Source organism: Mustela erminea, chromosome 3, assembly GCF_009829155.1.
Source record: "Mustela erminea isolate mMusErm1 chromosome 3, mMusErm1.Pri, whole genome shotgun sequence".
NCBI classification, from domain to species: domain Eukaryota; kingdom Metazoa; phylum Chordata; class Mammalia; order Carnivora; family Mustelidae; genus Mustela; species Mustela erminea.
Genome location: NC_045616.1, coordinates 3330491 through 3343065, shown reverse-complemented (window position 1 = coordinate 3343065; position 12575 = coordinate 3330491). Strand labels below are relative to the sequence as shown.

Sequence of the window (12575 nt, the reverse complement as noted above, 5' to 3'; positions counted from 1 at the left end):
TAGTATTGCTGAGATCCAAAGCCCAGAACAAAAATACATAATGATGTACGAAAGCAGGACAAATGTAAATTTTAATTTACCAAATATAAAAGAAACAGTTTTTTTTAACAGTGAAAACTTGCCAAATGAGAGCAAAATATATGGATATGAGAAATTTCATGGTGGGCCCAGTTTGGTTGCTCCCAGTTTGTCAAATCACTCTCACCGTAGATGTCCCAGAAAATGTTTCTCTATCCACTTTCTCAAAGCCTCCTTGACGTCTTTATTCCTCACACTGTATATAAGGGGGTTCAACACAGGTGTGAAAATGGTGTAGAAAGCAGAGACCACCTTGTCACGGGCCACTGAATGGTAGGATTTGGGCCTCATGTAGATGAATATTATGGCTCCATAGAAGAGCCCCACAACAGCCAGGTGAGAGGAGCAGGTGGCAAAAGCTTTCTTCTGAGCAGCTGTAGACTTCATGTGAAGGACAGCAGTCAAGATGAGACTGTAGGAGGCCAGAATGAGAGACAGAGGGATCAGGAGCATCAGGATGCAGCACACATACATGAGAAATTCAAAAAATGTACTGTCAGCACAAGCAAGGCGCACAAGTGAGGGTGCCTCACAGAAGAAGTGGTTTATTTCCCGAGAATGGCAGTAAGGAAAGCTCAGAGTGGTCCCAGCCTGCATCAGCCCATCCACCCCTCCCAAAAGCCAGGAGCCTGCGGTCATTTGGAAGCAGAGCTTCTGATTCATGAGGATGGGGTAGCGCAGCGGGTGACAGATGGCCACATAGCGGTCATAAGCCATGGCCGCTAAGAGGAAGCATTCACCCCCTCCCAGAGTGACAAACAGGAAGATCTGGGCTCCACAGCCAGCAGGAGAGATGGTCCTGGTGTCCATCAGGTAGTTGGTTGCCATTTTGGGGACTATGGTGGAGACCAGCATCATGTCCATGAGGGAGAGCTGGCTAAGCAAAAAGTACATGGGCGTATGAAGCTGAGGGTCCTCATGGATGAGCACGATCATGAGGGCATTGCCCAACAGGGAGATGAGGAAGATCATGAGCACCATGGAGAAGAGGAACACATGGGTCTGAGTGTGGTTAAAGAGCCCTAAGAGAATGAACATTTCTGTGGTGTCATTTAAATCCTCCATGGCTGCAGTCATGCCTGCAAGACAAGGAATGATAAAGAATGAGTTGCTTGAAAGGAAGGTTAGGCATTTACTTAAGAAGAGGTGGTCAAATGACATAAAAGAGAGAGAGAGAGAGACACACACACACACACACTTGGAGGAATAATTTCATCTTTAGTCTTTCACTTTGCAGTAAGATGTTGGCCTTACCATCCTAACATACATCTCTGCTGTTATTACACAGTACTTTTTAATCCAAAGAAAATTGTGTGTGAAGCATATTACAGTACAGATTACATTTCTATATTGTATTGGTATATCTTGTTAGTGTGCCACATATAATTTACTCATGCTGTTAGGAAATAATATGAAATTTCAGTTGTCTAAAGTGTTAGTACCTCTGTGTTGAGACAACATCATAGCTTTGCCAATATTTAAAACATAGTTTTAGTCAATATTGATGTGATATATCCTTTAAGTATGAATTTTCTATGTTCCCCATATGCTTAAATTAGTTTCTCAAGGTTTCCTTCAATGCCATGAGGAATTGTTTTAATATAAAAATATGCAAAACTAAATGTAAAATTACTGTAGTTCAGATTGCAGGTGAGGGACACCAAATAGCCATATTTCTCTGTTTTCCATGTGTTTTCATCACATGATTTCAGTATGCCAGACTCCTGGCTACCACAGATTTTGCTTCAGAACACCTGCCACCATATTGGCCATGTTATCCTGGAGGTACTTGTGATTACAGGGAATTTGTCTGAGTTTAGAGGCCTTGTAATGGCTAATTTTTAGATCTAATATGTATTCACAAAATTTTGAGCTTAATTAAATGTGTGCATTATAAAAGTCAATTTCATAAATGAATATAACCCTAAGGAACATTAAAAAAAAGTTTTAACTCGCAGTCTTAGGCACTTTGTTACCAGTAATCACACATCCTTAAATAAAGAATATATCTAATTTTTAAAGATTTTATTTATTTATTTGACAGAGAGAGATAGAGACAGGGAACACATGCAGGAAGAGTGAGGGAGGAAGAAGGAGGATCTCCACTGAGCAGGGAGCCTGATGTGGGGCTCAATTCCAGGACCCTGGGATCATGACCTGAGCGGAAGGCAGAAGCTTAATGACTGAGTCATCCAGGTGTCCCAAGATAGGAGATATATTAATTTATTAACTCATAAAATTATTAATTAGCAAATTGATTATGTTTTAATTAACTGGGTAATTGTTATTTATCTAAATAGTTTATTAATACATGCTCAAATAAATTTTTGCCCAAAATAACTTTGAAGTACCACATCACTTGCAAATAAAATATGAAGTATCTTCTTTAACTTTAAGGATTAATTATCTTTTCCCTAAAGCCTTGAACTTGAATTTTTTTTATCTGTAAGCATCTATTATAGTAGAATTAGATGTATATGCAAATGACTGTCTCTTTTATATTTATGTGATATTTGTGTTTTCCTTACAAATTTACTCTTTCAAAGATTATGATTACCAAGATGATTAGGTATGGGATTTATTAACAATCTATAGGCTAATAAGTCCTTATTTAGTGTTTATGTAAATTAGTTGGTAAAAGTGCAAATATTATTTTTGCACAATATATTTTTTAAATATTAGCATTGTTTAAAGTGTCTAACATATATGACTACTACCCATTATACCATTAAATGGTATAGATGACTTGTGCACCAAAACACCTATAAATAAGAAATAATAAAGCTAATCACTCTCATTATTTTAAAAAATATACATATAATTGAATATATATAATTTAGTAAGTTATTAGCTACTGCTTCAGTTTATTAAAAATTACATATAGCATACCATATTTATGAATACTTACAATTTTTAAAATTTTTTATTAATATTATTTATGGCCTTATGCACATGGCAATACTTTCTCTAGTAAATCATATAAATGTATTGTTTTGGGGGTCTTAGATAACCAAATCCCATATTTTTCACTCTCAGAAACTTTGTTTTTTTTTTCAGTTCTTCAATGTGATATAATTAGTTATTTTTAATGTCAATAATTACAGTCAAACACAGAAAAGTAAAAATTGATTTTATTTAAATTTCAAGTTTATTAATGATACTGAGCAGAAATCCTTTTAATCTTAAATTTTTGGGTTACTTTTGCAAACTCACTGTGAACATCTTATGTTCAGAGAGATCACAACCAACATGAAGGAAATACAAACAATTATAAGAACATATTATGAGAAAATTTATGTCAACAAATTAGGCAATTGAGAAGAAATGTATGCATTCCTAAAAACATATAAACAACCAAAAATTAAGTAGAAAGAAATAGAAAACTGGACTCAAAACAGAATCAAAACCAGTAAAGAAATTGAAGCACTAATCAAAAATCTCCAAACAAACAAGAGTCCAAGGCCACATGGCTTCCCAGTAAGATTCTACTAATTTAAGTCTTCTGAAAAAGATTCAAAAAACATATATGGAAGAAAAAGTTCCAAACTCACGCTATGAGGTCACATTATCTTGATCCCAAAATGAAATAGAGACTACATCAAGAAGGAAAATTAAAGACAAATATTCTTGATGAACATGAATGCCAAAATTCTCACTGAGATACTAGCCAATAGGCTCTAACAGGACGTTAAAAAGATTATGCACCAAAACCAAGTGAGATTTATTCCTGGGCTACAAGAGTGGTTCAATATTTACAAGTCAGTCTGCTACATCACATTAATTAAAGAAAGGCCAAGAACCATATGATAATCTCAATCAATACAAATGAAACATTTGACAAAATACATCGTTTCTTTTTTCCTTTTTTTCATTCTTTTCTTTTTTAAATTTATTTTATTTTATTTTATTTTTTATTTTCAGCATAACAGTATTTCTTGTTTTTGCACCACACCCAGTGCTCCATGCAATCCGTGCCTTCTCTAATACCACCACCTTGTTCCCCCAACCTCCTACCCCCTGCCCCTCCAAAACCCTCAGATTGTTTTTCAGAGTCCATGATTCACCTCCCCTTCCAATTTCTCTCATGATTCACCACCCCTTCCAAATTCTCCCAACTCCCTTCTCCTCTCTAACTCCCCTTGTCTTCCATGCTATTTGTTATGCTCTACAAATAAGTGAAACCATATGATAATTGACTCTCTCTGCTTGATTTACATCATCTTTTCTTTATTAAAAGCCTCCACGATGTGGGGATAGAGGGCGCATACAACAGCATCATAAAAGCTATGTACAAAAAGCCCACAGAAAGTATCATTATCCATGGAGGAAAAACTGAGAACCTCCCCCCTCAAGTCAGGAGCAGGACAGGGATGCCCACTCTCACCACTGTTATTCAACATAGTACTAGAAGTCTTAGCCTCAGCAGTCAGACAGCAAAAAGAAATAAAGAGCATACAAATTGTCAAAGAAGAAGTCAAACTCTCACTCTTTGCATATTGAATGAGGTTTTATGTGAAAACTCAAAAGAGTCCACACAAAAATTGCTAGAACTATACAGGAATTCAGCAGCAGGGTAGGATATAAAATCAATGCAAAGGAATCAGTTGCATTTCTACACACTAACTGTGAGATCTTATTTACAATGGCACCAAAAAACACAAGACCTAGAAATTAATCTGTTTTAATACAACATATATGTTAAAAATTGTACTATGACATGGAATGTATGATATGTAAAATAATGTCTTACATTTTTAAATGCAAGCACAAAGATTAAAAGATAAAAACTTATGTTTGATATTTCCCATCAGCAATTTAATTCAATTGTATTTAAGTCCATAGGTTTAAAATACAAGGCAGATTTACAAATCAAGAGTATATCTAATCATCTGTGTTGTTTTATTGCCCATTAAAATAGAAGGGGGATGGTTAAGAGAGTGGGATTACAGAGTGATGTGCATTCAGGAGGCTACTTGTAAGGAGCCTGGGTGTTGTATGCAAGTGATGAATCACTAAATTCTGTCTATGAAACTAAGAAAAAAGAAGAAGGGTTTTAAAAGACACATTCTCTAATTTTTTTGTTTGCATAAAACCTATGATTACACAGAATCCAATATCCCTTTAGTTCATGGTTTCATTTCTATCCAAATTCAATGTGGATTTCTCAGAAATAGCAAAGCTTCACCATTCCCATCTGTATGTTCTATGCTAAGTACCTCATTGACCAATACTTTGGGTGTTAATGTGTTAATGTGGCCCTTCTTTTTTCAATTATATCATAAACATTAAAAAACTAATGATGTACTATATGATGGCTAATTGAACATAATAAACAAATAAACAAACAAGCTCTTGGGTTTCTTCACAATCCAAACTACTTACACTGAGAGACACTGCCATTTTAAAACATAGTTTCCAGGTCTTATGGATCTTCTGTCTGGAAATGAGATGTGCCTTTTTATCAGTTCCCCTTAGTCAACACAGTCCCATAACCTCACTTAATGTCAATAGCACAGGGGTATGAGGGAACGGTGGGTGTCTCTGACACTGCTCCTTATTTTGTATGACCTTGGCAAGTTACTTAATCTTTTTAATCTCAATTATCTATCTATAATCTGAAGACTGGGACAAGTGAGGGTTTCCCATATGCTTATAAAGGAGGATTGTATTGGCTTCCTTCCACACTATTGAATGAGCTGGTACAAGCTTCTGAACTTTCCTCTGCCTCACTCTCTCTCTCTCTCTCATGTGACAATGATATTTTGGAATTAAATAAGATTTAATTTTTTTAGTAAATTTTCTTGGATCACAGTAAGTGCTCAAAAACAGCTCTCTCTATGATTATTGTATAATTTTAATGTAATTGTTATTATTCATGGATATATTCAATTGTAGCAAGATAAATAAAATAGTAAAAGTAATGTAAGAAACACATGACCTTATCTATCTTATAAAAGCTCTCAATACTTTCAAAATATTTGTTCCCCCCACTGAGATTTGTTATCTGAACAGTATATTGAGTTTCTGTATTTTATTATGGCCTTTTACTTAATGGTTAAATACTCTTAATCTAGTAAGTGTGCAAAAAATGTTTGTTCACTGACTGCCTGGTTGTTGAATATGACAAAATTTGCAGACAATAAAATTCTTTGTACTTCCAAAACCAAAATGAAACAAACAAACAAAAAATGGAGTGACCCTGATTCTCATGGACTTTCTACAAATGGACCAACACAGTGATAAGAAAGATGGCAAAGAATTGTAGAAAATAGTATTCCAATGACTATTAGAACTCCTTAATACCTAATGTCCCATCCAACAGAACAGCAACTATAAGAAATAGACACTATTATATTGGAATTACACAAGAAGTAGCTGAGATATGAGAGGATGATTTGTATCTGGAAAATCAAGGGTAGAAACCAGGTACCAATGAAGTACCATCAATCCCAAACCCAGTTTCTGGAAATTAATTCTGATGTTCATGTTAGTTCTCTCAGTTTTTTTTTTAAATCCCAACTATTACCTTGATGGTGAGAAGACTGACAAACTAACAAACAAAATAAACAATAGACTCTCAAAGTCACAGGCTATACTAACTGATTATCTTTCTTGTAACTGATAAATGGATTTAAAAAGTGAACTTATTTTTGTATTTCTCTGGTTGGATGCATTCCCAGGCTCAGTTTTCCTCAAAATAAACCTCACTACAAACATGAAATTCAGAACAAATATTTTTAAAATAAATTTTTGAGGGTATTAAAACCCATATAAAATACATATAAAATACTAGAAATGTTTATTAAGCCAAGGGAACATGTGAACTCCCATCCTCCCTACAGTTCAAGCTTACATAGTGCCCTCTCATAGGTTCCAGGTCATGCACAATTCAAGGAGGCAGGATTGAGGAGGTTAAGTGATGGGCGTATGCCTCAGTCAGAGAACACTTTGGGGATGGATTCCAACAATTGCCAAGTCGTGTGAAGTAAAGCACATTCTTATATCATATGGGTCTCAAATTTGTGTTTTAAAAGTGAGTCCTTAAAAATGAATAAAAATACAGGGGCACCTGGGTGGCTCAGTGGGTTAAGCCTCATGATCTCAGGGTCCTGGTATCGAACCCCACATTGGGCTCTCTGCTTGCAGGGAGCCTGCTTCCTCCTCTCTCTGCCTACTTGTGCTCTCTGTCTGTCAAATAAATAAATAAAATCTTTAAAAAAAAGAATAAAAATAAATAAAGGTGAGTGATTAATTACATTACATGGTTGCTGCAAGAATAAAATAAGATAGTGAACAGAGAGTACTTAATGATCACTAGAAATTAGCAAGTATCAGTAAATAGTAGCCATTATTGCATTCATGTACTTAAAAAACACAATTTTTCCTAGCAAAGACTGATGAATAGAGGAGGTAATTGATGAAATCAGATAATCCATCTAACTGGGGGTTGAGCAGGAACCAAAGTTCAAGTTTACTGAAAAATTCATCAGCATACTGTGCCTGATTATTTGATACAGATTTACATAAGCATAGATAATGTACTTACTTGGAGGAAATTAAAGAAACACAGATTAAGCAAAATAATTATTTTGTTATCTTTACTGCTGGTTTTACATTTTTCTTTGTAACATGCATTACCAGTTAGAATATAGTAAAACTTAATTGTGGGATAAAAGTAATAAAAAAATGTCTTTATATCTCAGTTTGAAAATGTTAAGTAAGGACTGATATATATTCTTGGGATCACTGATATATATTCTTCCAGATATCATTCTAAAATATAACCTGAAGGAAAATGAAAAGCATGCTATATGCAGAAAAGATTTTTCACATTCCTCTACGATGTGTAATAAGTTACAGCATCAAAGTATTAAAATTATCACTATGCAACACAATATAACAGCCAGAATGTTATTATATGTTATGTTAATTGAGAGGCAAGACCATGTTTTGAATATTAATAAAATATTTTTGGCAGAGTAAAATAGTGACAGTGTTATCGAGTGAAACCCTCATATTTTAATTTCTCTGTTTTTCTATGGATACTTTCCCATGGATTATAGAACTACATGGAACTTAAAATTATAGAACTACATGGAAAAAATGAAAAGCACTGGAGAACATGACCTAAAGTTTTTAGCACCCAGTCTCAGAGTCCTGGAACTCACCTGCTTCAGGGGAATCCACCATAGAGATCCATGGCTCCAATAATCCACAACTCCAACACCCAAATCACTGTTTGGAATTCAGAAAATGCCTTTGTTCTAATATAAAGTGCATGTCACCTGGCTAAAGCCTAAGGAGTCCTGAGCTCCAGGATCTGGAAATGCCAGTAGGAAGGCATTTAAATGAATACAGATGACCAAACACCTTCTCTGTTTATCATCTCCAGGTGGATTGCTTTAAATCTCAGGGTAGTTGATCCCTGAAGAAATGTTCTGTTTGACTCACATCATGCTCAAATCAGGATATGACAAATTTGAAAGTGACATCTGCTACATAATAATGTTAAACGAGGTAACATGTAAACTGCCCAGGAATGCCTTCAATCCTGCTAGCTTGTTTTAGTAATGACCATAGTGTCAAGAAAATCTGGTAATTACATAGGGGTCCAAGTGAATTGGAAAACTCTCCCCAAAAAATCTTCCAAAAAAGGGGAGACCAAATTCTGTCTTTATATTCAGGAAACTTTATAGATATATGATTTAGGGTAAGTTTCATGTGCACTCTAAGCTGCATGATAATCATCTATAAAAGAGGAATAATAATATCTCTCCCATAGTGTTATTCATTGAGTTTAATTTATACACTGAAAAGGGAGCACTAAATATATCAAATGCATGCCTTCTTACTTCTTCTTCTTCTTCTTCTTCTTCTTCTTTTTTGCTCAAGCAGAGATTTTTTTTCTTTCTGATTGACAGATAGTAATGAGGGAAGGAAATTAAAAAAAAGAACCTGACAACAAATGCTTTCATAAAACTTGGAGATAGTTACAATGGTTTAATAATGGCCAAAACATAAGTTTGCAGTATTACCTTAATTAAATTAAATTCACCAATTCTAGTGGTATTCTCCAAACCAATATATAAAGGGTTTTAAAAATTATATCTTTATATATATATTTAATGATAAGTACAGTTAATGAAGTGTGACATGAGAGGAAAAAAATATATACACGAACATATTCATGTGTGTATATATATATATATATATATATACATATTCGTGTATATATATATACACATGGAATATATATATAATGTGTATATATATATACACATGCACGAACATATTCATGTGTGTGTATATATATATATACATGCATACATTCATGAAATGTATGTATATATATGAATATGTATATATATATACATGAATATGTTCATGTATATATATGTTCATATATATATACACACATGAATATGTTTGTGTATATATATATACACATGAATCAAAGGCTAGTGATTATAGATAAGTTAATTAAATAAAACCAGCAATATTAACTAATAACGAAATTAGTAGCAGCACTAACAATTATCAAAAGTGTTATTTTTACTGAGGAATTACTCAGTGATGTACATCCTGCCTAAACGTATATTTTCACAATTCTACATAAATAGGACTAAGGAAAAACCATCTATTACATAACTCAACAGCAACATATATGTCACTGCAATCATTGCAAACATGTACTTTTTAACTAATTAGCTATAATAAATTTAAAAACTTTTTGAAGTGGTAACATTTTTAATTTTACTGAAGTGTACAAATGGATACAACAACGTGAAAAATTTATAATAGAACAGTAAGATAGATTACCTGTCAAAATCCCCCATCAAGTGTTATAAAAATGTTCTAGGTAAATAAATAGAATATTGTTCACCTGAAATAAGCAGCCCCTAATATTCATAGTTGACCAGGTGTTATAAGAATGCCTTGGTATTGCTTGGAGCTGGCCTTGGTGTTCTTCTATTAAATATACACAAATTCACAGAAACTCATATGGTTACCATAAAAATGATAAAATGGGGCAAAAATATGTCTGTGTTCTATTCTCTGGACACTGTGGATATGTTGGTTTATACGGCAAAGCAAAGTCCAGGTTACAGATAGAATTAAGGTTGCTGATCCCTTCACTTTATTTTTTTATTTTTTAAAGATTTTATTTATTTATTTATTTGACAGAGAGAGATAGATCACAAGTAAGTGGAGAGGCAGGCAGAGAGAAAGGAGGAAGCACACACCCTGCTGAGCAGAGACCCGATGCGGGGCTCTATCCCAATGCCCTGAGATCATAACCTGAACCAAAGGCAGAGGCTTAACCCACTGAGCCAGTCAGGTACCATGAATCTCTTCACTTTAAAATAAGACATTATGTGGGATACAAATGTGAACCCATTGAGACCCATGAGGGTCTTTAAAAGTGGGATCAGGAAACTGAAGGAATCAGAGAAATGGCAGTGTGAGTTTTCTGCTCAATGTTGCTGACTTCAAAAGTCAGCGAAGGAGGGCACTAGCCACAAAGCACAGGAGATATCTAAAAAGTGAAAAGGCAAGGAAACTAGTGTCTCCTAGATTTTCCAGAGGAAATGCAACCTGACCATGACTAGATTTTAGCTCAGTGAAACCACTTTCGGACGTCTGATCACATGAAGTGTAAGGAATTTTTTTTTTAAGGTAATGATGGTGTAGTAAGTATTATATCAGTAATAGAAAACTAATACCATCAACATGAAACAGCATCTCTGTGACTGTGATGGACCACGATGAAAAGATGGTTCCTGCCCAATCCTGTCTGGACATAGACACAACATGAACAATCACCCAAGTCACAAAACTACTGAGCATTTCCCTTTCCTACAAATGAATGACCGTGGCATTGTTACTGATTCCTGCATTAGCCATGGTCAGATATGGTTGACCTGTGTGTTAAGAGTTATTATGACAGTCGGTCATGAAATGACTCATGCTTGCAGACAGCAGCAATCCAAAGCAAACCCCACTTCCTAAAACCCTTGCACAATCGCCTAACACAAACCCAGATATTATATATCCTTTCTATAGCTTTCTTCCTGAGATGTCCTATGATTCCCCTAAGATAGGTGCGCCCCACACTATAGTAATAAAAACACCCATTTTGATTACAGGCACAACATAAGGAATATAGTCTTTGATGTTGTAATACTGCTCTATGGTGACTGATAGTATCTGCATTTGTGCTGAGCATGGTAGAGTGAAATTTAAATTTGTGGAATCTCAAGTTCTCCATCTAAAAGTGGTGTAAAATTGTGTTTTGACTATACTCAAAAAAATTAAGAATAAAGTCATCTCTTTCTTTTTATTCCCCATTTAACTTTTTGTTATTATTTTTTTCAATTCGAATATAGTTAATATACAGATCTTATGATATCTGCTTTTCACTGACTGGCTTATTTCAGTTAGCAAAATGCACTCCATCTCCACCCATGTTGTTGCAAATGGCAAGCTCTCATTATTTTTTTATGGTTGTTTAATATTCCATGCTACCTATGTAATCTGTGTTAGTGCTTGTGTCTGTGGCTCATATATTAATATATACAGAATGTCTTCTTCATCTACTTGTGTATAGATGGACACTTGGGCTGCTTCCACAATCTGGCTGTTGTAAATAATGCTGCTGAAATTGTACATGTGTATTTACCCCTTTCAATTAATGTTCTTGTATTCTTTGGGTAAATACCCGTTAGTGTGGTTACTGGGTTGTAGGGTAGTACTGTTTTTAACTTTTTGAGGATCTTCCATACAGTTTCCAACAATTTCTTAACCCATTTGTATTCTCATCAACAGTGCAGGGGTGTTCCTTTTCCACATGCTCACAGTTATTCTTTTGTTGTGTTGTTGATTTTAGCCATTCTGACAGGGATGAGGTGGAATCTTTTTATAGTTTGATTTGAATCTCCCAGATGATGATGATGTTGAGCATATTTTCATGTGTCTGTGGACCAATAAAATGTCTTCTTTGGAAAAATGTTTATTATGACTTCAGGCCATTTGTTTGTTTGTTTTTTATTAACATATAATATATTATTTGCCCCATGGGTACAGGTCTGTGAATCACCAGGTTTACACACTTCACAGCACTTACCATAGCACATACCCTCCACAATGTCCATAACCCAACCATCCTATCTATACCCCTCTCTCCCTGGCAACCCTCAGTTTGTTTTGTGAGATTAAGAGCCTCATGGTTTGTCTCCATCCCGATCCTGTCTTGTTTAATTTTTTCCTTCCCTATCCACCATGACCCACTGCTCTTCCTCTCAAGTTCCTCATATCAGAGAGATCATATAATAATTGTTTTTCTCTGATTGACTTATTTCTCTCAGCATAATACCCTCCAGTTTTATCCATGTCATTGCAAATGGCAAGATTTAATTTCTTTTGATGGCTGCATAGTATTCCATTGTACATATACCCCACAACTTCTTTATTTATCTGTTGATGGACATCTGGACTTT

At 34.7% G+C, this 12575-nt stretch overlaps 1 protein-coding gene across 1 annotated transcript; it reads right to left on the bottom strand.

The window, feature by feature from the left end:
* Nucleotides 1-201: 201 nt before the first annotated feature.
* LOC116585752 (olfactory receptor 2T33-like) lies at nt 202-1143 on the bottom strand. Its single transcript, XM_032335013.1, has one exon. The coding sequence runs from the start codon at nt 1141-1143 to the stop codon at nt 202-204; it is 942 nt and encodes a 313-aa protein (XP_032190904.1).
* Nucleotides 1144-12575: the final 11432 nt, after the last annotated feature.